Raw genomic sequence first — 26,053 nt, 5'->3', positions numbered from 1 at the left:
GGTCCTTAGCCACTGTAGCTCTGATGTGGATCCACATTTTTGAGTAAGGGGCCATAGTCCCTTAAATCAAGACTATAAATCCACATTAAGGATAAAAAAAAGATCAAATCTGACACTGTTTACTGTTTACTCACCATCATTAGCACTGAGATACTCTGGGTTTGAAGAGGCGTAGATTGGCCCGCTAGGCCCCTGAGTTTGACTAAAATGAAAAAGTGAAAAGCATTAAGGATCGACGTTGACAAAATAAGAACTAAGAAAAACAGAGTGTGGTGATGGCGTACTTCTTCTTGAATATGACGAATCCTGCCCCAGCCACAAACAGCAGCAGGACAAAGCAGATGATTGGTCCGATCACGATCTTCACGATGTAGAGAGGATCACCTGTGCAACACATGCGCCCGGACGGTGAGTCACATTTCAGGCCGAGAACAAAAACAAGCCCTTATGAAACCCTCTCATTAAACTGCTGCTCTGTGAACGTCATCTCTTGAGCTTGTGATAACGGTGGAGAGGACAGACTGATACAAAGCTCCTGCATGTTTTCTAAGTTAATATTCTTCATTCACAGATATCTGCATGCATTTCTTGGCTGTATATAAAGGTCGTTGACAGCATCTGATCACATAACATAGAACACAGGAAGACATCAACTATCATAACGTAAAATAACAGCAGATTTATAACTACATAAAGCGTGCCATCATATAGATATTTTTGCAGTTCAGTCTGAAAATTATCAAACTAATTTTACATTAAAGTGACACCACGTCCCAAATCCAAACTACTGATTCTATACAGGTTTTGAGACTGTAATGTCTTCACACTAAGAAAAAGACGAAATTAATATAAATGTACTTGAAACATACATCTACAAACTAAACACAAACGATATGTTCCTGTTTGAGTATGCTGATTATGCTGTTGATGGAAGTCTATTCTGCCAAATTTGCGAAAGAGGAAATGGGTGAGCTGCTCACAACTGGAAATAAATATAATATTAATATTAGTTGTGCGTGGTGGGAAAAAAGAAATGTAAAAAGAAAGAAATGTAATTTGCAGTTGCTCCAAAGCTGCAGACTGATTCACATCCAACATCACGTGAATCTTTTCCTTCTGAGTTTAAAATACTAAAGTGTGTCGATATTTTTATACACTAACTACTAAGAACAGTATATTATAATGATTAGTATGTCGTACATACTGTACAGAATTAGTATGTTTTATGGATTTGGTATGCAGCTTAAATCTTGCTTGGTTGGCCTTCTGTGCAGATGGTGACATACTTGGGTCCTGGACATAGAAGTATGTGGGCTCAGTCCAGGATCCGTTCCCAGCCAGCGAGGTGGCCCGGATCCTCACTGTGTAGTTCCCAGGATGCATCACTTTGAGCTTGCAGCCACGGGCCTCTTTGTACATGTTCCTTGACACGCAGTAGTGCAGCTCCTGCAAAAGGACACCAACACTGAGGTTCAGACAGTGGACAACCAGCAAACAAACAAACAAAAAGAGCATCGTATGACAAACAGCTACTTCATCATTTCCAAGTTTAAAATAACACATTGACTCACTGTGTAGGATACACTGTTTCATCTACCCTTGTTAAAAATGTTTCACGTCTTTTATGTTTCCAACGTGGAAAACCTGAGCTGTTTTTATTTTCCACAGCAAACAGCAGCCAGATGCTTTTCAGGTTTGTCTCCTTAGCAGCTAAAACAACTTCTCCATTAAGTTAACCAGCCAAATGACATTAGCAAACCACCAGGTCAACCGTCAAAATACAAGTCAAGTAATAAGTATTGCCTCTCTTATTTGTCTGTGCTGCACGTTTTAGAGATGGATATATTTGATTCAATTCTCACTTAACTTGTTTTTCATTCGTTGTCCAAGACATTATGGTTAATAAGAGGGGAGAGCAGGTGCAGACACAGCTCTCCCAGTTCCTACATGGATTTTAAGACCTGTTCATCTCAGTTCACTTTTGAAACCTGCTAACATCAAAACACCCCTGAACGTTTATAGCTGTGCGGGAAAAAAAATGACACGAACAACACTGAGCTGTTAATCCAACACACAAATCAAACTGTGTGCAAGACACTTCAGTCGTGACCTTCATTTATCCAGCTCATTCAGCCACCAACTGAAATTCAGCAAACTGATCCCCACGATTTGTCTTCTAATATCTGGAGATGTCCAGCCATGTCCTGACCACAGAATAAAGCCAGTGGATGTTATGGACAATACGGCTGTCTCACAGGTGTTTGTGTCAAGACAAGTTAGCATTTGATTACATAAAACAAAGTAACCTTCCTCATCACCTCTGCTCGTCAGGCAGTGCTGGGGCCACCCTGGCTTCCAGACCAGGGTTGGCAGAAGCCTGTGAGCCAAGCCGTCAAACCTCCGGGGGCTACTGAGTTGTACCTCGCTGTCCTCTGTCTGTCCCTGTGCTGCAAATGCCCCTTGCTGTCTGCTGTCACTATCTTGCTACCAAAAGTCTGCTGAAGTGAAAGTGGTTTTGTGCATGCTTTTTATGACTGTGTTTGTGCTGTACATGTTTCAGTTAACTAATGATGCAGCACAATGTTGTGTAATTAAATCCTTATTTTTTATTAAAACATTTTTTTTTTTGCATTTTGTTTGTATGTTGTTGTGAGGCTCTGCTTTAATCATTATCATCATTATTGTTGTTGCTGTCGTTGTTGTATGCTTACATATAATCTCAATAATATAAGGTGACCTTGTAACATGTTTCCTGGGGGCTACTCTCCTCTTGGCTAACTTTGGTGCATTTACAGCAATATTCATTAATGTGCACTGTCTCCCTGTTAAAAAACAATAAATAAAAAATGAGTGCTTGTCTTATGTTGTGTTGTGGTGAATTTGCAGTCAACTCGTGTCCTCAGTGATTCGACTCAAACCACTAAAAACACTGAAGCAATAAAGGCATGACAGATGTGCCAGCGTGCGTGTGTGTGTGTGTGTGTGTGTGTGTGTGTGTGTGTGTGTGTGTGTGTGGTACGTTTCTTCACCTCAGTGTCTCCCAGTCTCTTGTAGTTGACCTCGTACAGGATGATCATACCATTAGGGGCCACTGGTTCCTGCCACGTGATGTGGACTGCATTTTCTGTCACTTCGTAAGTGATGGGACCCGAGATGTCATCAGCTTTGTCTGGAGAAAAAAAAAACCCCAAAAAAAACAAAGTTAAATGGTTCATCAGTGACATTTCTGTTAAAACTCGAGTTTGTTTGGAGTAAACAGAAGATGGCGGAGTGTCCGAATGGCATGTGCCATTTGTTTTTACACTCTCCTCTGTCAAACAAAAGCAAATTTACAAGTCATTATCTCCATAATTTGATGCAATCCTTGTTGACACAGTGTGTCGGGATGGAGCACTGGCAGTAAGGACGAAAGCAACAGATATCAAGTTTAGACTTCAAACCAGTTAAAACAGATTTACTTGAACTGGTACTCTAATAATTTTAAGAGTAAGCCAAAGAAGATAAAACGAGCTGAAAGCAGAGATTGTTCAAAAAATCTGGACCTTTTGCCTACCAGTGAAACCATGCCAAGATTTCTTAAAACACATTGATTTCCAGGAAATGTAAGTGACATTTTTACTGTGTTGTAATAAATTAATAAATTACACCTCAGTGGCTAACACTTCAGAGCCAAAGATGTTGTCAAAATAATCAATTTGATTGTTGTCAAACAAAAGAATCCTTAAGAATGCCACTGTGAATGTTTTCTTTCGTTTCAAAGATTGAGTCCACAGGAGGAAAAATCTGTGAGTGGGGACAAAAAGCCAAACATCAACAACATCTCCAGGTGAGGCAGTTACGATCCTCACGATGATGATGTTATTACACAGGCCCACACTCTTCCCCTCCTTAGTAACAGTAACTCAAGAATTATCAGTTCCTCCTCACCTTCAGGCATTGTGCGGGCGCTGACGTACGCTGCCATGCTGCAGCGGGTGGGGTCAGTCGGGTGGTTGCACGCGTGGATCTCAATCTGGTAGCTGGTGAAGTGGCGCAGGCTGGAGATGACAGTGGACTCCTTGGCGTGGACAGTGACCACAGTCTTTGTGCTTTCAAAGGTCTCCTCGTCCTCATCCTCAGGGACGCCTGTGCTCTGCGGCGGGCTCGGGGCGGTGGTGAGGAAGGGGTGCGTTCGGTTGGCGATGCCCATCACGGAGCGTCGTTGCCGCGAGCGTCTAAACAAGGAGAGGCATGTTTAAAGTGAGTTACATAATGCATAAAAGACATTAAATTTGTTGGAACCTGAAAAAGAGGTTTAGAGCGTAGAAGCAAAATTTAAAAGAAACGGAAAAAGATAAAAACACAGAATTTGGTGGGAGCCACAGTGATACAAAGAGTTAGACCCATCAGTATACCCCATCTGAGCGCTGACTGTCAAACAGCTTCAGAAACCCACCCTGTGTCTGACAATTTCCTGAAATTTAAGAATCAACCAGCTGGACAGTGCATTGTGTTTCTTCCATTTGTTACACCCTTATTCCTGTCACCTTTAGTGTACATAACAGGTTGTGAATGTGTTTCGGGAGAAATATTTCCATATTTAACGTCTTCCTCCTCTCTCTGACAGCTGGCTTTTCACTCCAAACACATTTGACTTCCTATGTGACCGGACGACACAGTTGGGAATTTTGTTTAATGCTTTTTTTTTTTTTTTTCTCCATACAACCAGGAGACAGATGGGACTGAGAGAAATTTGATTTTGTCGCAATTACTCGTACTGATCTTTTGTCAGGGTGTTTACTATGACACAAATACCAAACACAGCACAGTGCGTAAGAGCCGTCATTTGTTTTGTGGGAAGCTCAAACTCTAAGCAATGTTGAACTGGACTCAAATAATAAAATAAATTAACTTACTAAAACAGCTAAACACTGCTGTTTTCTACAACACAATTCTAAAATACAAAAACAAACACCTTTGTTGTCTGCTGTCTTACTTGATCTCAAAGACTTCATTGTGAAGATAATTCTCAAAGGTTTTGCGGTACTCTGAATCCTCTTTCTCCTTCTTGAGCTCCTTGTCGGTTTTGGGGCAGGCGCAGCATTGAGCCCCCTGGCCCTGCTCCTCCGTCTGGTTCCGCCTCTGCTCCTCATCGCTGTCCACCTGAGTGGGCACCCGCGATGGCAGCTTCATCCCTGGTGAAATGGAGTCCAACACGACGGGAGGAAAAAAACAAAAAACAAAAAACATCCATCAGACCAACTGGGATGACAGGAGCAATAAACACAGACACAAATCACAGTCTTATGCACAGACATTCACTTACACACCCTCCCACACACACACATGCCTGAGGGTCACGTCTGTCATCATCATCCCCAAGTCCTCACCCTCCCCAGTGGAGATAAATTACCAGTGACACGACCTACCCGCAGACTTCATCTCTGTGGATGTGTGGGAGTTACAGGAGTTTAAAAGAGGAGAGTTTGGGTTTGGCTGTGTGCGGACATGGAGGGGCACCAATGGCAGGGCACTGACAAAGATCAGCCTGTGACAGGAATAATCCACCCAAGAAAAATGTCTAAACTTTGCCTGAACCTGAACAGGGCTGAGGAAATCCTGACTGTCCCACTGGCATACATTAAGCTGCATAACGCCATCCAAATCAAACATTCACCTTTACTGCACTTGATTATCTTGCTCAGTGGGTCCAGAGTCGCATTTTCCCTGTTAGGAACAACTAATCACTTCATAAAGAGGCCACTACACTTAAACTACACTCAAAGATAAGAAAAAAAAAAAAAAACATCTGACAAATAGCTTTTCTGTTGCTTGGACTTATCAGTCCAAGATCTCATGCTGCTGAGACGCCACAAATGCTGTGCCTTACACATACCGCTGCTGTCATGTGGAAAGTTTTTTTTTTACAGTTTTGGTGATTTAATGTTTTCATTTAGTGAATATGATATGCAACTCTGTCTGCAACCTCTTGGAAAATGTAAAAGATGTTATCGAGCTAAGAGCAAGGATTTTCTCAAGGTGCTTGAAAAGCTGACTTTTAAGAGTCATATCAGACTGAATTTTGCTTCACACACATGAGACAAATTAAAAATCTGTTAAGACATGGAGGTCGAGCTCATTTCTTTTGGTTTTAAGTTGTTTTTTTAGATTTGTTGTGGTGGTCTTGCCTGAGATTGTGTTAGCTCTGTTTTGTGGCTTTATATACAAAATGTGCCTTGATGTATTTGGAACAAAATAAAATCTAGCTATCAAGGAGAATCAGATTGCAAAGCCACTACAGAGAGTCCTGGGAGCAGAGTTGAAGAAGCGAGTCACACACACACACACACACACACACACAAAACCACAAACACAGAAGCAGAAACAAGAAGAGGACAACCACAAACAATGTGGCTCACCCTTCTGACAGTAGTCAAACTTGTAGAGCTCGCTGGCTTCAGGCTGGCGCTGGCAGAAGACCAGGTAGTGAGTGATGTTGCCATTGGGGTCATTGGGAGGTTTCCACTTGAGGATGATCTGGGAGGAAGAGTTGGAGGAGGAAATGGGGTCCAGTGGGACTGACGGTTCTGGGGAGACATCACAGGGACACAGAAGGTTTATTAAATAGGAATGAGTTTCTCGCACATGAAATAGGTCCTCTCTCTGATTTTAATCAAAGAAAACAAGTACTAGATTTCGAACATCAGTAAAATAAATAAATAAATGTTGATAAATGTACGTTTATCAGCGACGTTTTCAGTGAATTTTCACAAATTGATAATTCAGATTCATCAAAAATCGCAGAGGAGTAGTGTTGTTTCAATCTGATTTGCATTTCATGTTTACAGTATAACTAATGAAACGCTTACTGGCAGGGCGTTGCTCTGTGACAAGCAGCTGCCTGCTCTGGGTATTTGCAGTTTTGTTTCTGGTTTATTACACAGCTTGATGTGTGTGTTTTGCTCACATTAGAGCTGCCTGTCACGTTAATGTTGTGGATATTTCTATGTCTGAGCGATTACAAAGAGCGTTGAATTTCCAATTAAGATTCAGATACAGATTCAGATGTCCAGAGTTTGTACGCAGAGGAAGACCAAATAAATAAAAAATATATTTTCAAAAGTACATCTTAAATTCCGGAGAGCAAATCAAAAACTGACCATTGGTTGGTGCATATAGTTAGTTCTTTTTTTAGCATTGGGCTGTGGTTTACATGTTCATTTTCAGTTCTAGTTTTCAGTGGTTTCGGCAGGTGTGGTATTTTGTATATTTCACAATTTCAAAGGTTTTACTTTCATTTTTTTAATTCCAAGGTACTTTTTTTTTTTTTTTTTAAATTAACTCAGCATTATATGCAATTTCAACTTGCAAAACAAACTGCATTGTGACGCACATCTTTCTATTCTTTATTCGATCCTGCTTAGTGAAAACAGATTAACAGCACTAACGCAAGAGGCATAATAAACATGAGTCAGCGTGTGATTTGCAGAAGCAGGATAGGGACTAAAGTGCTTGTTGCACCTTTGACAGCTTCATAATCCTTGTTTCAGATTCTTTTTCCTTTTATGCTATTGTACATCTAAATGTGCTTTGTGACCTTTGATTTGCATCAACTGCAGCCAGCAGATAAGAAAGTGGGTCTTCTGTGCTGCATGCACAAAGAGAGGTTACCACCTACATGTGGCATGAACAGTAACTGGCACCACCGTGTATCTGATTGTCTGGCAAGTCGCTTTTTGAGCACACAAATGAATCAGAGTTTCGAGCAAGACACAAAATAAGAGGCACAAGTCCTGGCCCGAAGTGGAGCAGGAGCTCTGAGAACCCAGTGACATTAATACAACCGAACAAAAGGTTTACGTGTTGACATTGATACTTAATAAAACGAGGCTGTCATGAGGGGAACAGATGGGAGGGGGGAGTGATGTGGGGATGCCAGACTGAACCCTAAGGTGACGCAGCGACCAGAGCGTCGGATTGGGGTTTTGTTGTTACATGATGCTGCGACACACACTGGTCTGACCGCATTGTCAGACTAAGTTTCACAAGCAACATCTCATTAGTAACGACAGATTTGCCCTTCCGGCGAGGTCTGCTGGTTAGACATGACACAGACTGGGAACCCAGAGCGGTCGCCAGACAGATAAAAAACAAGCCGGGCTGTCTGAGTGATGCGTATATGCTGGAAGCCTGTTTTGCGTGAGAAAGAGAGAGAGATGTTATGTTTAATGCGGTAAATCAAGAAGGAAACTCCAGTGGTGGGAGAAGTACTCAGATCTTCAGTAAAAGTATCACCATGTAGAAAGACTTTGTTTGAAGTAAAAGTCTTGCATTTAAAGTAATAGTAAGTGAGTACAAACTATAATGTACATACAGTATATTATTGTGAATTTCTCCTCAGGAATCAGTAAAATTTTATCATAATACAGAATATTAGATCATAGTTTATTTGTTGATGATATTTTGCATCATTGCATTAAATCTGCAAAGTAACTAGTAACAAAACTTGTCAAATACACGTCATGGAGTAAAAAGTACAATATTTGCCCTTGAAGTGCAGTGGAGTGGAAACATAAAGAAGCAGAAAATGGAAAAACTCAAATAAAGTACCCCAAAACTGTGCTTAACTAAATGTACTTAGTTACTTTCCACCACTGGGAAGCCCACACTATATAAAAGGAAGCTAGTCAGACAGGACATCATGATGATGAACTAAAACTACACACGACACACACTGTGGGTGGCAGAGTACAATTAAGGGCCGGGGAAGAGATTCATGACTGCAGCGTGACCAAGTGATGCAGACACCTGGCACGAGGCGGCGCCCCTGTCGGTCAGAGGCTCCCCAGGCATATCGTCCCATCTGCCTTCCTTTTCCCTGTTCTTGTGGCAAGGACACTTTGGTAGCAGCCAGACTGACACACACACACACACACACAACACTGAATCCACCAGTAAATGATAGTAGCACTACAAGAAATGTGGATTCAAGCCAATCCTAAAAATAGCTGAACTCTGTTACAGGAGAGGAAATGGGCCTTTTCCACTACTGGAACTCGACGAGCTAACCTGACGCTTCCCACAACCTGAACTTTTATTAAACTGTAAGTCTTTGGTTTGATGTTCTACTGTGTGTTTCCACTGTGTTTTACAAACCAGAACATTTGAGACAAATGTCAACACTTATTTATCTTTGGTGGGAGTGCACAGCTGTGGAACAGCCGGGAATGGAATAATTAGAAAATATTGATTCCCTTTTGTGTTTACACGTAATGACTTCAAAATGTCAATATCAATAAATGAATGAAAATGCTGCTAATTGACCATCTGACTGGCTGTTTACTGTATATGTATATATTTGTACTCATGCATGCAGTGTTAATAGGAGTGTCACAATATACTCTTACTGTCTCACCTCCTAAGTTAAGGAACTTGACCCCAAACTGGGGGGAATGCAGAGAAAACAAAAGCAGAACCAGTGTCGATGCATTTAGTCACAGGTTTTTAAGTTCCTGGAGTCAAAAAAAAGGCCTCAAAAACCAGTGCACAACACAAATGCAAATCATTCTTACTTGTGGCGTTGGTGCGAACATAGATGATCTCGCTCTTGGCTCCGTGGACCTGGTGCTCGTCAGAGGCCGAGAGCTGGGTCTTCACCATTATGGCATATTGTGTCCAGGGCTTCAGTGGCAGGATGAGATGACCTGGCTCAAACTGTTCTTTCTCCCCCTCTGTGGCTCGACGTGGAGGGTCCACGTCAGCTATCACCCAGCTGTTGGAGCCACAAGCGTCCTGCCCATCAAACTCGGTTACATTCTGAAAAGGTCTATTGTGGGGAAAATGACAATATACAATAAGAATACAACACGAAAGAAAAATGGTTATTTGGAGGCCTAAATTGTATTTCAGTGGAGAAAGATATTGAGTTTCAGTTTTCTAATTTATTTTTCTGAACCAGTCAGTGGAGGAAAAGAGCACTGAAAAACATCACTGAGGCTTATAAGACACTCAGAATGACGCCAGTTCAAAGCAGTAATATTCCATAATAATTTCCTGATTTTAGTGGTTTGTAGTGTTGACACTTATTCAAAAACATCAGCAACGTCACTGAAGATGTGCCCTGGCTCTATCAACTGATGAATCAGCACAAACATCAAATTTGTATCCAATTTTAAGACACAGATATTTTCAGATGTGTTTAAATGAGTCAGTGAAGCAGAAAATGTCTGAGTGTTATAACATCTATACACTCATCTATAACATACTTGAGCCCCTGAAAACAATACCAAGTGAAACCGAGATCCAGTTCTGATTCTGACTGTGGCTGAATGATGACCGAAATAAACTTACGCTTCTTTGTAGAGCACCATGAAGCCCAGCAAGTCTCTGAAGTCAGGAGGCCAAAAGGCTTCCCACTTGACCATTATTTTATCGCTCATGGTTCGAATCTGGGTAAACTTCAACACATGATTCTCACCTGAGAAAAGACATGAATCAATTAAAAATAAAGAACAGCAGAGCAGGTCCAAAGTAAAGTGAGAAACTTTAGTAGTTTGTAGTGTTTTCATACTGAGAACAGTAATAGAGAGGGACCACCAAAACTGGCAGTAGTCATCAATACAAGCATCTGTCATTGAAAAGAGTAGATTTAGATATTGTTTTCCCTTAACTTCACTATTTACCCCGTCCTTTTAAAAAATATGTGATCCATGGCTCTGAAACAGGAACTTTTCTTGAGTCATTTAAACTAAACACATTTTGAACCCAGTCAGATGTTAGTTAGTAGAAACTAGGGTTGTGGCAACAATTATTATTTTTTATTTTATCGTGTATTAACGCTGTTTTTTTTAGTCAGCAAATGAGCAATGGTTAGATAGCAAATGAGCAACGGACTTTAAAAATAATTATTATTATAAAAACAACTGTGCGATAAAATAATTGTGGCCGTTAATTAATTATCACATTAACGCATACGCGATAATAACGCGTTAAATTGCACAGCCCCAGTAGAAACTGAAACATTCCGTCCCTCTACATTTTCCTTTCTTTACAGCCACTCTGTTATATCAAACTAATAAAGGAAACATATCAAAGTCAAATAACAGAGAAGCTTGAGTGTATTGAAGAACAATGAACTCGTCTCTTCAAACACCTGTATCACTGTGTTGCCATGTTTAACGGTTAATTAGTGCTTTGCTCTGCTGGTTGTTCCGAGTTTAACTGTCAGTAAACGGTCTGCAGGAAGACATCTGCAAACATAGAGGGACGGTAAAAGGTTCATCGTAGCAATAACTATGACTATGTTTGCGTCTGTACCAGGACAGTGTTTTCTGTTGCCATGGTAACTCCTGAAACAACGCTGAGAGATGAGGTTCTCACATGAGGCCTGGTCTCCGTTGGTCTTGGAGGCAATGTCGCTCTTGACTTGCCGATCTTTGGTCCCTGTCACCTCCTCCATCTTGCGAATCTCAGACATGCAGAGCTTGGAGTTGTAGTGGAAAAACACGCGTCCCTGCAGGATGGTCAGCTTGTGTTTGGACCAATCCCACAGCTGCCGCAGGTTCTGGTTATCCAGGGCATAGAAAGAGAAATTCCTGGAAAAGAACACACAACATTGCACAAACATTCTTTTCATGATACACAATGACATGTAGCTGAGGATGTTATTAACAGCATCTTGAGAAACAGGAGTAGAAAAGTATTTCAGCATCGTTAGCCTTCAATTTACATCATCATCCCGCTTTGCCTTTTCTACTGTAAATGTAGTCCATCCTGCTACAAGCATCTTCCACCTCGTCTAAATGAAGCCTCACATATGATTTGGGAAAGTCTAACCAAAAACATTTACCGCAGAAAGACATTTTGAAAAGGTCAGTCCTTCCGCTTTTAACTCATAATTACAGGAGGAGGCTGTGACATGGCGAGGATGAGAGTCTCACCCGATTTCCTGCTCCTCTCCACGAATAACACGGAGTTTGCGGAAAAACGAGAGGGATACGAGGGCGTAGGAACGTCGCACTGTAAGGTAGCCAGTGATCTCCTCCAGCTGGCCCAGGCTGGCCTCCAGTTCAGCTGCAATGTTGTCTGCAGAAGACCAAAAGACACAAGTCTCAGGTGACTCGGTTCTTCACCGTGCTTATACCAAAGCTCACAGGCAGCTGTTCTTTGGCAACAAACTTTTCTCTCCAGCCTGTGTTTTACATTAAAAGCTGAATGATGTGATTCCTCTATTTTGACAAAAAAAAAACATATTTGTTTTCAGTAGATTGCAAACCTTCACATTTTGAAACATTCATGAAAGTCTTCTTTTCAAATGATCAGTGTGTCTTTCGGCAGAATAACTGGCAAAGTGAGCACTCAATTGTTTTTAAAAACAAAATGTCAATAATGTAATTATGCACTTCTCTTAATGCAGTTCCAAGTGCTTCACGTATGACTCACAAGCTGACAGTAAGACAGAAGGTGCTTACACTGAAATAGTGTGCAATAAAAAACAGATTTAAAAAACATTAATAAGACAAAATGTAAATTTGAAATCTATGTTGTCTACGTCATTTCCATGTACTATATCTTTGTTGTTCTGCTCTTTTCTGCTCTGTTGTATACCGTTTTCTGATTCAGCCAAACAAAACAGTTACTCACTTCCTCCACGCAGGTTGATGACCAGGCTTCCGTTGAGAACAGTGCAGCCTCTCAAAGCCTGGGCAGCCGTGACAGAGTCCACAGTTTTCACACCCATACATACCTTGGGACAAAGACCTGCACATGGAGTGCAGTTGAGCCTATAGAACAAAAGGACAAAAACAACTGATTGTTAAAATACTTCAAGAAAATGTGTGCATGACATCAAAGTTTGTTTGCGTTACGAATGTATGGCCTTTTGAATCCATAACTGTCATTTTGTTTTTACATCCTTTTCGACTCTCCTCACCACAGAGTGAGCCACAAGGTGCTAAGGTGACAAGTACATTTCAACCTCAGTTTAAAAATACTGTTTATAGCTGCTCCAAATAAGTTCTGAGCTGCACTGCATGCATTACAAAAGCACTGAAAATGAAGCTTTTGCTCAACTTTTGTTTTACGTTAACTGAGGATGAACTGACCCCAACCCCTCACCTTAATAACCCAGTTTAACAACCTGACTTACATAATGTTTTCATAACAAGTCCCTTTTCATAACAGATATATGGTCAAGGCTTTGTGTGCCGACCATAACAGCCCATTTCCTGAAAAGCCATCCGCACAATCCCCACACTCATACTGTAACACGTATAAACTTTGATAAGGTAAAATCCAATGTACACGGCAACCTCCGCGACCTCTCAGAAGCACAGCAGACTGAACATCTGTCAGCAGAGACACGTGCTCGGGGGAACGTTTTTTTTTTTTTGAAGAGGATTAAGGCATGATTAGACAATGATGGGTTGTCTGCTCGCAGCCATTGTCCTGAGTGTGTTGAAGTATTTTTTGCCCCTGGCTGGTTCATGAGGTGGGAATGCCTTTGTTTGGCAACAGTTGAGCAAGCTGGCAGGACAATTACAGAAGAACGTGGCATTTCTTTTGTGAATGCCAAATAATGGGAGTGGGTGGCAGCTGATGTGCAGTGGATTTCATGTCACTGCACTTCTACCTACAAAGTATAAATACATGAGAAATACAAAACAAGGGATACACATTTTGGTCTGTAGTCGTGCTGCACTCGTGAAGGAGCTTTCAACAACACACCACCCATATGACACACTAGTTGAAAATGCCAAGGGGAACAAAAAAATAGCGGGGGTTAGTGTTAGGGTGTGTTAAGTGTGTCTGAGTCTTGCAAATAAAAGAAGGTTAAGAAAGTTTATCTGGCTCATAACCTTCCTGATCCATCTTGACCTTTTTATTTTTCCCCCTCTCACGTGCCACATTTGCTCTTTCAACCTAGACACTCATAACACCTCTGAGTACGCCGCTTATCCTCAAAGCACTTTCATTTCCACAGCTTAGTTTAAAGCCAACAATGGGAGAGAGATGCCAAAGAGGGATGAACCACACGGGGAACAGCGAGGGAGTGGAACAGCCAGACAGAGATCCCGCAATACTTCCGTAAAGCTGACCCGTTATTATGCCGACTTTGCTTTTTTACACTCAACCAAACAACACTGGCATAACTGCTGCCCCAGTCTGTAATTTCAGATAGCATGCTGGTGTTTTAGAGGCGAAGGAGGCATGACTTGTAACACGACAGCTCATGTAACGGCGTGTGTCCCATCCTGCCGCCTCGCATTTTTTTTACACAGGCATCGATTGAGCTCTGTTACCACCACTGCTGCTGGCTTAAAGTAGGAACAACAATGTCCCCATTCCATGGCCATACACGTTTATACAGAACTGAAAATGAAGAAAAAAAACATCAAACAAAAATACAAAAAAGATCAAAGAAATATGTCAACATTGTTTCGTGTTGTATGTTTTCAGTGTCTGAAAATGAATGACGAGCTTCACTGAACAACAGCAACACTTCACTGAACTGATTATATATTAAGTTAAAGGAAGCTTCTCAGTTCTTGTCATTATTATTGTCTGAGCATATCTGGATGTTTTGCTTTTCTGGTTCTAAACTGTGGAAAAACTGAGCAGTAAGAGAAAACCAGTAGCACTCTTTTCTTTACACTTGAGGGGTACCCTTGAGCAAGGCACTTCTCCCTCATTTGCTCCAGTGGAGCTGGGTCTTCTCATAAAAGTCCCACTTGAAACCTGTCAGGTGTGAATGTACAGAATGAAACTTAAATGTGAAGCTGCGTGTTGTTCAAACCGAGATCAGGTGCTTGACAAATCCTCTGTGGATAAAAAAAAAAAAAAAGGTTAAATGCACATGCGAATACCGCAGCAGTAGCACAACCACTTTTCCTTGTCATCACCATCGTCAGTGGCAAACTGCCTGGATGATGCTGCTGCAGTAGCTTGCCAGACAGACCATCTATCTCTTTGCGGCCAGCCAGGGGAGTGCAGGCCCAACACCCTAAGGCGCTGACAATCTGTCCTGAATGCCTCTCTGACTCCCCTGGTGTTTAACTGTGGCCAGCTACCCTCTCGTGTTGTAACAAAAGACAAAAAGTCTTGAGAGATGCAGAGATTTCAACCTCTGCCAGCACAGAATGATTAGGGCTGTCTTTAGAGAGCAAAGTCTGTTAGGCTGCAGCTACAAAGACACACACATATATATATACACACACACACACACACAGGTTGGAATTTACATATGTAACTGTCTGCCTTTGCCTATAGCGCGCATACTGCCATGCAGACACCAGCAGCTGGTAAACAACCATCAATTTTGTGAAGCGAGTGAGTCACACACACACACACACACAAATGTAACGGACGGATACTGACTCAAAAGCAGAAACATAGATATGCCAGCCTTCTTACTGAGCTGCACCACTTTGACCTAGCTGTCTGCAGCTTCACACACACACACACACAAAAGCATGTGCACCAAGTGTTGTTTGAGCTCAGAAAGAGGACCTTCAGTTCCTGTTCATTCTGTGCTACAAATTAAGCGACAAGCCACATTAAGCTGAACCAAGGCAGTATTTTTTTATAGATATGATTATTTTTAATTTGACATTACATCTACTTATTTTTCTTCTAAAGTAGAGTCTGTTGTTGTAATCGTTGTCAAGGTGCTCACTGTTTTATCATTTCTTCTCACTCGACTGCTAAATCACACATTTTTGCATGTGAAAATCAGTTTTATTTGTTGAATTTATGTTTATTCTTAATCCTTTTTTGTGATTATCAGTCTGTAGAAAGCAAAAATGCTTTTGTAAATTACAGCAAGGTTACTATTTTCAGCTTGATGCAGCAATGTGACAGCATTAGATGGGTTTATAGAGAAATCACAAACAGGTAGGAAAATCAACTAATCTCCTATGCAAAGACCCAGGATTTCAACTTGATGTGCACATGAATGTGTGTTTGCATGCAAGCAGCACATGAAGCTAGCTTCAATGATCCCACATCCTTCCATCAGACCATTAAGAGCCCATCAGACCGGCAGAAGTGTTCACTTACGAGGAGGAGTTGACCGTCGTGTAGCCGGAGGGACACTCAGGGATGCAGGCTCCGTTGTGGATGACGTACTCGTGGCAGTCCGGGCTCTTGCTGTGCTCCTTCTCTCGCTTGCATCTGTTTTGCAGATCCTGGCAAAAGTCAAAGGAGACGCAGCGCCAGCCCTTGAAGGTGAAGTGGTTTTCGGGGCAGCGGTCCACACAGGTGCCTTCATGCTGGAGGCCGCGGCAGGCCACGCAGTGACTGGCCGAGTTGGGTTTCAGGCAGCCGCCCAGGCACTGGTCATGGCAGCACTGGTCATCCTTGGTGCAGGCTCGGTGTTTACACTGAACAGGGCACACTGCAGGTGAAAGAGGAAAAACCAAGCCAAGTTAATGAAGTGTAGGTGAGACAAGTCAGAGAAAAGGTAACTTATTCCATAAACATAAAGCATATTGTTTCAGTTTCTCATGTGCCTCAGGTGATTTCAATACACTGACAGTATATCTTTATACCTCTTACGCCACAGAAATCTCCTATGGTCAGATCAGCAAGCATAAAATCCCTTCTCATTACACTCACCAGCAGCCCAGAGGACCATTTGTCAATGGCCAGCAAGCAAACTGAATACAAACAGTGGGGATTCAACAGTTGCTGACAAAAGGCAGACAGTTATCCAGAGAGCCTGGTGAAAGTGAGGCAGAGGGGAAAAAAAAAAACTTGCATTTGAAGCACACAGTATTTTGCAAGCGAGACATGCACAAGATGTCTCTGCTTGGTTCCCTTTTCATCCTGGCAGAACAAAAAGCTCATTTCCTACTTCTGATGGGGGCATCCTATAGCTACATATAGAGTATATATATATGTGTGTACACATGCGCACGCGCACACACATCAGCTTAAACAATTTGATTAATTTTACTCTCAGAAAATTAATAAAAAATTAACTAAAATTAATCATTTAGACCTTTTATTGCACAAAAACAACAAATACCAGCTTTTGCAGTGTGCAGACTTGCAGCTTTTCTCTAATTGATATTATTGAAAAATTAATACTTTTGCAACAAACCAAAGCGGACAAAGCTGAAATTTAAAGAGCTGAAAGAGTTGATGTAGCTGTTTTACACTGCACTATGTCACACCATGTTCATATCAATCTCACAACATTATTACAGCAACACAATAAATGATAAATATCCATAGGCTGCTGAGCCCTTGGCTGCCAATGCCAATAGTCATGGTAAACAGAAGCCCTAAATCATAATCCAAAGTAGCTGAACTGAACTCAAAGCAGGCCTCTTTGCAGCAACAAGACCTACACGGCTCTTTGCGAGCAAGCAGGGGAAATAAACACCAACAGAAAGGTTCAGTCACCCAAACACACACTGTAAAGTTCAGTGATGTTTCTGGAGTGTAAAAACGATCAAGTAAAGGACACAGACACTAGTTTGTAGACTGGTTGTTACATAACAGTAAACATTAGACAGGCAGGTATGCGTGTGGGTGAGTTACATGCAAATTAGCCTCTGTGTGTGTTGTTGTTGTTGTTGTCCCAGCGTAAGAATGAGGTCAAGTGTGCAAGGATGGGTGGAGGCTTCTCTGGGGTAAATACAGCTAATGTGAAGTCATGAAATTAAAGAAAAATGCAATCTTTCCTAATCTACAGCCCTTGGTGTACATTACTTTTCTATTAATTACAGCTGACTAACCTGTCTGCTGAGATTGACTTTTCATCCACTAGAGACAAATTAAGACCATCCCACAGCAGGGGAGACAATGAGTCGCTGATGTGCAGGGCAGGTCACAGTTCAGAATGGAAAGTTGTCTGCATGCATCTTTTTATGTGTCTTTTGCAAGTCTGAACTAATATTCAGCCACATAAAGCAAGAAGAGAAAAGGAAACTACAAGAGACGATTAATCTGTCATTATTTATATTACTTTACTTTGTTAACTTGCTATTGTGGGGTCCGATTCATTGAGCATGTGTCCAAAACTGCTTGCCTTCATTAGTGTCATGAGGTCAGGCCTTAAAACCAACAAAACAACATGGACCCCCTGTCCTCTTACATTCACAGAGGTAAGCTCTTGAAGCGAATCAAGAGCATGTGTTTGGGGCGGGCAGCAGCAATATGAGAATGGCAGTGTGAGGAGGGGAGAGCTAAAGGTGGGGGGGGGCATGGTGCTAAAAAACAAATGGTAAACCACCTTTACTCTACGTCAGTCTGCTAGTCTAAATAATCTACTCCGAGGTAGGATTTACAAAGAGAACAGAAAATTATTTCCACACTGAAAACAAAAAATGTGCTCTTGATAACGATGTTTTCCGTCTGTCCCCAAAGCTTGTTTCAAAAGCTGCCCTTCAACTTTTCCTCAAATGTATGTACTGTATGCGCACACACACACACACACACACACACACACACACACACACACACACACACACACACTTTGTCTGCTCACACTGACTCCTGATCCTCCAGCAGAGCTCCATCTCGGAGCACAGGCCCAGCAGCAGATCCACCCTCAGCCTTAGCCAATGTGTTGGCTAGCTGTGGAAGCTAGCCATTCAAATGGCCTCTCCCATCTCCAAGGAAGACAGGCGCACAGATTAACCCTTTGTGTCCCTCTCTCTTCCCTCCCAGCCAGTCAGACAGCAGCAGCAATGGGAGGTACACAAAAAAAAAGAAGAAGAAGGGAAAAAAACATGACACGGGAGCCACATAGTAACAGGCCTGATCAGAAGGGGAGAAAAGGCAGTGCACTGCTCCACTCTTTTCTCTCCCCACACTGCTGCAAATCGGCTGCTTTTATACTAATCAAAAGCAGGAATGGATCTTATTAAGAAATTCTGATCACCTTTTTTGTCATGCACACAACTCTGCAGCAAAATCAAAAAACGGGTTCAGATTCGTGCAGAGACGGTGGGTGTTACGTTAGCATGGCGCTGAACAGCTCTGTGCCTCAGGTAATGCATCGTGTCTCATCATGTCTCATCATGTCCACAGCTCATTAGGAGTTTTTACAGAATTCAACGGCCCTGGAAGAACTGAAAAATTCCATCCAGATCAAGATATCTGATGCCTCCCTCAAAAGACTGACTGCATATTGGTTCAAAAAAGCATTTCAGACACTTTTTGTTGATCAGCATATTTTTGAAATTAGTATCATTTTTGAAAGACCTATTAAATGCTCCCAAAGGCAATTTAATCATTCAACTTGTAGTGTTGCAAAAAAAAAAAACCCAAAACAAAACCTGTTCAGAGACTAAATTACCTGTCAGCTGTAGCTCTATATTGCATATGAAATGCAAGTGTCACGTCTTATGTGTTAACAGAAGCAGAATTAAGTGTAACAAAGTAAGGCTTAATGTAAGGTTAGTCCATTTCAGTGACTGATGTCAAGCTTCAGACACGCACACGAGGGCCAACTGAGAAAACGAGCAGGGAACCATTTGCATGAAGCACGAAAACAAACCACTCAGTGTCCGAAAGATTTGTACAGTTTACTTTGCCAGCAGCTGACTCGGCTGTGTCTGCTGAGTTGCAATCAATGCTGGTAGTTGATCCCAAATTAGCACCATTATTCACTATACAGCATCACAGAGGCTTTTATAATCTCAACAACAATGACCACACTGGAGCAGATAGACTTGTTTCTTGTGTGCTTGTCAAAAATGCTTTCAAGGTTGAGACCCTGAGGACCTTTGAGAGTGGGGCCACCCCAAGCCATCTTTGATCTCTCTGAGCATGAAAGACGCAGAGGAGACTATTTGGGGGAGTATGTCATTCTTTGCTTAAAATATGCAAATCTCTTAATACAGCCCCAGTTTCTTTATCATCATTATAAACCCTGCAAGCCAGCACCATTCATGAAGGCCATAGGTCAATTAGTTATGCTCAGCTTGAGTTTGGTCTTGTCAGCATCTCCACTACTTATCTTCCATTTGGACAGAGTAAAATCACTTGACAACAATAAATCAATCGGGTTTTTGGGAGGCAGATGCTGGGCTGGCAATTGGACTTAGTTCTGTTTACGACCAGCTACTTCTTTTGTTCAAAAAAGTCCTGAGATTGAATAAGTGTATCGCCTCCCATCTCTGAATTCCTTATCCTGATTGCTATGGTTCGCCAGGCACACTGGTCAGGACCTGTCTGATCTCTTGTCATGAGGTTCGTCCAAAGTACAGCAGAATCACATGAAGGCCGGGGTCTAGTGCTGCAGAAATGCCTGGCTCTTTATCTCATCAGCGGAGGTTTCTCTTGGAAGGGGTGGGGGCAGAGCCACACAATGAGATGCCCAATTCCCCCGAAGCTCGAATCGGACATCAACAACAAACCAACACAACTCCAGGCCCCTGTGAAACAGAGATGAATACACCCTGTCAGGGCGATGCCAACTTGGAAGCGGGAGGTGAAGAAATTGATGTGTGCAGCCTGTCAGCCAACGGCGAGCCTCAACGGCGTGGGGTGTCGGCAAAGCAGAAGGAATCCGCATTGCTTGCAAGGAATGACTCACACAGTCCGTAACGGTTCCTTGTAGGCAAACAATGTACACATTTTGCATGAAGAGTTTTCTGTCTTTTCTGCCAATGTCAAAATGCACACGAAACACTTCACTGTACCCTAAACTCTGGAAATTCAGCCTAAAATTAAGAGCCTCAGTACTCGTCATTAACCACAATTGTCCGTGAAATCATTTTGTGGTGAGTTTTTCCAAGTTTTCTTTTTATGGCTGTGATGAAAGAGCAGCTCATTCAGGCTTTTTTTTTTTGCATTGAGATCACATTAGACCTCGGAAAAAGCCAAATGGGAAAGTGGTGGTGGGCTAGTTGGTAATTAAAATTCCATGTCCATGACCAGGATAGTATTTAGTTTCTTATGAAATAAAGTTTTTTGCTGAAGGCCTCAAAGAATAATCTTAAGAACAAATTAAGTTCTTTTCTTTCAATGTTTCCTGACATTTTTAAATGAACTGACAGAATAACAGCACAGCAACTTGAGTACTGAATAAACTGCCAATATCGAATTTGGAAGATTGATTCATTTCAACCACGACATGGACTACTTGGCTTTTACAGAAAAACAGCTGACTAGACATTTAAGGATGATCAGGCCATGCAAAAGGCAAAAAATAAAAGGGGCAAAAAGCCAACTGACGTATTTGTATTGTAAATACATACAGTTGTGCAAGTGACTATCATCATTTTGGATTAAACCATAATTTTATAGATAAAATGCTGTAACAGTGTAAAAAATGCTAATCAAATGCTAAGTTCATGACATGTTCAAATTGCTTCTTTTGCCCAAACCAGCAGTCTAAACCTAAAAGGTATTCAACTCGCAGAATAACAAAAGAAATGTGTGAAAATCAACCCATTCTCATTACTGCCACTAAACCTTCTGTCAAACCAAGTAGCTGCTTTATCCACTGACTGTTTCAGCATGAAATTAATATGTAACATCCAAGGCAACATCCAAACATAAAGAGCAGCGGTGCTCAATAACCCCATCCACCCATTCAAGATGGTATATGTATCATAACAGTTTTAAATGTTAAATGTGCATTCTAAAGACCATTCTCCCTTCTGGCTAATTCAGGTGTTTTTGTTGGTCACACAGAGGTTTTGTTACAACAGACTTGCTGGTGCAAGTTAACCAAACTATGCAGGGCTGGGCCTGTGGTCTTCCTTCACTACAACAATATTTTTTAATGCATCAAGTAAACCATCAAAAATTGCTTTACATAAGTCCATCATTCTGCTTGCTGCAATCATATTTTTTCGAGCAGGTGATTGTGGGATTTTAAAGTAAATATTAACTATTTTCTTCTCTGGATGTGCATAACATGAAGATATGGCAACATCGTTCCTTGATTTTAATTGCCGAGGGTAACGGTAGACTGATCATATGATATGACAGAAGACCTTTGGAGTAGTTTGTTGAGTACTGTTGGGTCTATAATCTTCATGTCTATCTGTTTACAACAGCCAAACAGATCAGAAAAACTGTCACAGAAAACACAGTGCTGTAACTTCATAGTGCCAGAAGAACAAAGATTGCAAGAACACAAAATGTCCTAAAAGTAATGGATGCAAATACGAGCCAGACATCTGAGCGCCTTTTCCTTTGTTCCTCCGTCCATTTCCATAAAATAAATAGCGTCAGTCTACAAAAAAAGTTGATGTTTCTGGTTTTTATGACAGAATGAAAATCCTGTGCTGTTGCCACATAACATTTTTGGTTTGTCTTTCCTTAGGCAGTGATGACTGGTGTCTCTGCCCTGACACACACTAAAGTCTCTCATTAATAAAGAGCTGTCTGGTTTCCTCTCTGCTAGTGAGGAACAGATGTTAAAAGTTCCAGTCTCCACTTATATTTCCAAATATGTCGTTGCCTACTGCAGCTCCCTCTATACCTTTAATAAGAATGAGGTGGTGGCAAATGAAGATGGATGGACGGAAGGCAAAAAAAAAAAAAAACAACAACAATGAATGAATTCATTGTGTGCATGACATTTGAGTTGAAGTTTTGACTTTGTCCTGTACACAGAGGAACATAAGGGAAAATAGTACATTGTTAAATTATCTGTTGAAACAAATCAAGGACAATGTCCAACGACATCTAATTAGAAATTTAATGAATAACTTTATTATGACTCAAACAGCCCCGGGCTTTGTTGACTGAATACAATCGAGAGTTTATGCTCTGTAAAAGTAATTATTTATCATAAAATATTAATCTGTGGAAATAACTTGTGCAGTAGAGCTGAAACGATAGCTTGATTGCCAAAAACCTGTAATTCATTTTGAATGATATGTCAGCTAATTTATTTATCGACAAATGCTCCACACGTTCTGTTTCCAGCATCTAAAATGTGGAGGTTTTCTTTGTTTTGGATAAGACCAGAGCTGAAACGATTTGTTGATTAAAGCAAAAGAATACTTATTGCCAACTATTAAAACAAACAAACAGACCAAAAAACAGTTGAATTATTTGAGTCATTTTCCAATCAAAAATAACAAATATTTGCTTGTTTTAGCTCATCAAATGTGACTATTTGCTTTCTTTTGTTGGGCTGATGTTCCAACAAAACAAAACAGTCAATAAGTTACTTTCAGCCCTGGAAAATTATAATTGGAATTTATTGCTTTAGAAGACATTTTATTACGAATATTTTTTTTTAATACGAAATAAAAGATTAACAAATTGATTACTATCAGATTAATCGATAATGAAAAATAATCTATGAGCTGCAATCTTGTATAAATGTAAAGCGAATATCTTTCGATTTGAGACCATTTCTTGAACACAAAAAGCAATTTAACGATTCCACCACGGGCCTCAAACAAATTGTAATGGACATCTATTACTGGTTTTGAACATTTTATGCACTAAATACTAACTCTATTAAATTTTAAAAAATCAACAAAAAAAAAAGAGAATTTAATTCATATGGGAAATAGCTGCTAGTTGCAGCAGAAAGACAGATGAGCAGGAGCTGAGGTTCACATTGTAAGAGCTGTGTCACTTTTCTTTTTTTTATTTTGAAACCCAAAGGTGGCAACACCAAGACAGAGATCAGCCAGGACGGAGAAAAATTGTCATTCAGACATGCACAAAATTGAGAAACAACCTGCAACTAGTCAAATTAACGCAAAACTAAGTACGATAAAGATTTTTAAAAAACTGTTGCCAGAACATGACTTTATAAAAAGCAGTGTCTGAAGACCTTAGTTTATTTGTCTCATATTTTTCTTGGTAACCACCAGTCAGCTGGCCTGACTCAGCAGCAGGGCTCGTTTGAGACGACACAGGTAGCAACAGCATTCGTAAACAATTTCATTAACCGGCCCCTGCCTCCGTTAATAGAACAAAAACACACAAACAACATGGAAAAGCACTTTTTGTTCTTAATGTTGCCCTGCCGCCGCAGTCATCTGAAGGCAGGATATCCAGTTTGTCCGTGACTGGAATAGAAATGATAAACACTGTGCACTCATTGATGGGCAATTATACTGCCTGCTTGACAGCCAAATGACGCACGCCACGGCCTTGACTCTTCATTTCCTTCCAGGGCTCAGTGTTAGGCTGAAATAATGACGATCTCTATGCTAGACACTGACTACCTGTTATGACATCAAAAGCATTTGTGTCACACTAATGCCATTAATACGTCACACGGTCCTTTGTCCTTTTTTATATTTAAATTTTAACAAACGCAAGCGACTAACTGTAGAGCGCAGCAGTCAAGAGTCAAGAAGTGAATAAGAAATGTGAGCAGGAAGAAGGTCGTCACCAAACCAGACTAAAAGCCCTGTGAAAAATTTGTGCTTCGTCAATGTTTTTTTAATTGAAATCGAAAATAAATATTTTTGCAGGGTATAACACTGACGAAAGTTTTGTGCTGTACATACAACAACTGTAGCCCGATCCAGCAGAAACAGTGTGTAGGGTGGGCACGGGAATGACGAGTGCCGGGCACAATAACTGATTGTGCTATCCAAACAACCTGCAGTGCATCTGCGATGCCTCGTGACAACATTAACATGTTAGATTTTTTTTTTTTACATCCACTAAGAATTCCATGAAGCGTTTCTAATCTTGACCGATAGGAAAAAAGAACGCTCTTTGTGCATAACCATAAACATGGCGAAACTAAAGAGGAATGATATTGGTGCTGTAGGGCAGACTGCGAAACAGAGGAACAGTCACTGTTGCTTTCATTGAGGCTTTCAGGAACACGGCGAGATCAATTACATTTGAGTCTCTGAATCAACTCCCTTTCATAAATGACTCTTTTCATTACACAATTACACAATGGGTGAGGTGTTGTGACTTTAGGCATTAGTGATACAACCCTTATTGTTTGACACAGAAATGACAAAATAAACCAAGGAAATGCAAACAAACAAGGTTGCATGTAACTTCAGGCAGCAGATAAAGAAGAAACATTTTCCAGTGGGTCTAATTAAACCAGCAATAAAACAGCAGTGAGCCGTTGTAAATTGAACGACTCTGGTGAGTGTGAGCATGTACTGCGCTGAAGAAACGCCTGTCGGCCCAGCTTTAACAAATGCCTCAAATGTCTGGGATTCCATGGGAATGGTTCCAGTAGCTGAACGGCGAGGGTTCGCTGGGTGCAGCTCCACAAGACTGAGTGCCAGAGCAGTTAAGTCAGCGCAAAGAAAAGGACTCGTGTGTGTGTGTGTGTGTGTGTGTGTAAAGGGGTCTAAAAGCATTCTGGATTACAGGTAGTAGAATAGCACTCTGCATATGATAGCACAAAAAGAGGAGACTGAGGGGAAAAAAAGGGGTGGGGGGGTTTATGACGGATTTGTCTGTCTGATCATACGTGATTCCTTGTTTTCTTTTCATGGCCGATTACAAACCAACATTCTGCAACAGAATTCAGGTCAAACAAACCAGAATTTATACAAGCAAGTTTACTAATTGAGTTATAAAGGTTCCGATGCAAAAGGTCAAATCAAGTACTTCTCTGCCATTTGTTGTTTCGTGCACTGTAATCTACTCAATCACACACCTAGTGGGTAACAGTCAAAGCTGAGGTGGATTTCAAATTTAGCTACAGCCAAGTAAAACAAACATCAGCTTCAGCACAGCAGCTTTATTTTCTTTGGCTTCGATGCAACTCTGTTGAGTGTTTCAATTTTCGTCTCAAGACCTTTTTGTCAATGCTTCCTTGTCATGATTTGTTCTTAATCTTTAACAGTGCATGCTAGTCTTTGTGTTAAACGTTTATTCAAATGTTTTTTAGACTTTTTTTTTTTTTTTACACTGTGAAGCACAATGTGAACCTGAAAAGTGAAACACAGGTTTTCCTGGGCTTTACTTGCTTGTAGTTTTCTGCACCAAACGTGAAAAGTAAGAGCCATTTATGTGAGGTAAGTAAAGGAACAAAAAGCTCACAGACAAGCTGAATATTGGTTTAGGACCTTTTGCACAGTGGAAACAAGGAAGGGAAAGGAATTCAAACATGTGTCTGGGGTTGTAATGTTTTTCTTGGACAGGTAATCCACTAATC

The 26,053-nt window shown here is 41.1% G+C and overlaps 1 protein-coding gene across 1 annotated transcript in view; it reads right to left on the bottom strand.

Moving 5' to 3' along the window:
- Nucleotides 1-26,053, bottom strand: part of insra (insulin receptor a) — a 51,124-nt gene that overhangs the window by 6,274 nt on the left and 18,797 nt on the right. Inside the window, exons 3-15 of the mRNA XM_046407668.1 lie at nucleotides 16,036-16,372; nucleotides 12,622-12,761; nucleotides 11,919-12,063; nucleotides 11,359-11,573; nucleotides 10,330-10,456; nucleotides 9,552-9,805; nucleotides 6,399-6,566; nucleotides 4,976-5,174; nucleotides 3,928-4,214; nucleotides 3,030-3,169; nucleotides 1,287-1,446; nucleotides 285-384; nucleotides 135-202 (exon numbers count right to left, since the gene is read on the bottom strand). Coding sequence (XP_046263624.1) covers nucleotides 135-202; nucleotides 285-384; nucleotides 1,287-1,446; nucleotides 3,030-3,169; nucleotides 3,928-4,214; nucleotides 4,976-5,174; nucleotides 6,399-6,566; nucleotides 9,552-9,805; nucleotides 10,330-10,456; nucleotides 11,359-11,573; nucleotides 11,919-12,063; nucleotides 12,622-12,761; nucleotides 16,036-16,372 — 2,340 coding nt within the window. The remainder of the gene's footprint in view (nucleotides 1-134; nucleotides 203-284; nucleotides 385-1,286; nucleotides 1,447-3,029; nucleotides 3,170-3,927; nucleotides 4,215-4,975; nucleotides 5,175-6,398; nucleotides 6,567-9,551; nucleotides 9,806-10,329; nucleotides 10,457-11,358; nucleotides 11,574-11,918; nucleotides 12,064-12,621; nucleotides 12,762-16,035; nucleotides 16,373-26,053) is intronic.

The sequence above is a fragment of the Scatophagus argus genome, chromosome 13 (assembly GCF_020382885.2).
Source record: "Scatophagus argus isolate fScaArg1 chromosome 13, fScaArg1.pri, whole genome shotgun sequence".
Lineage (NCBI taxonomy): Eukaryota > Metazoa > Chordata > Actinopteri > Scatophagidae > Scatophagus > Scatophagus argus.
The sequence above is the reverse complement of the archived record's forward strand: the minus strand, read 5'-3'. Positions and strand labels throughout refer to the sequence as shown.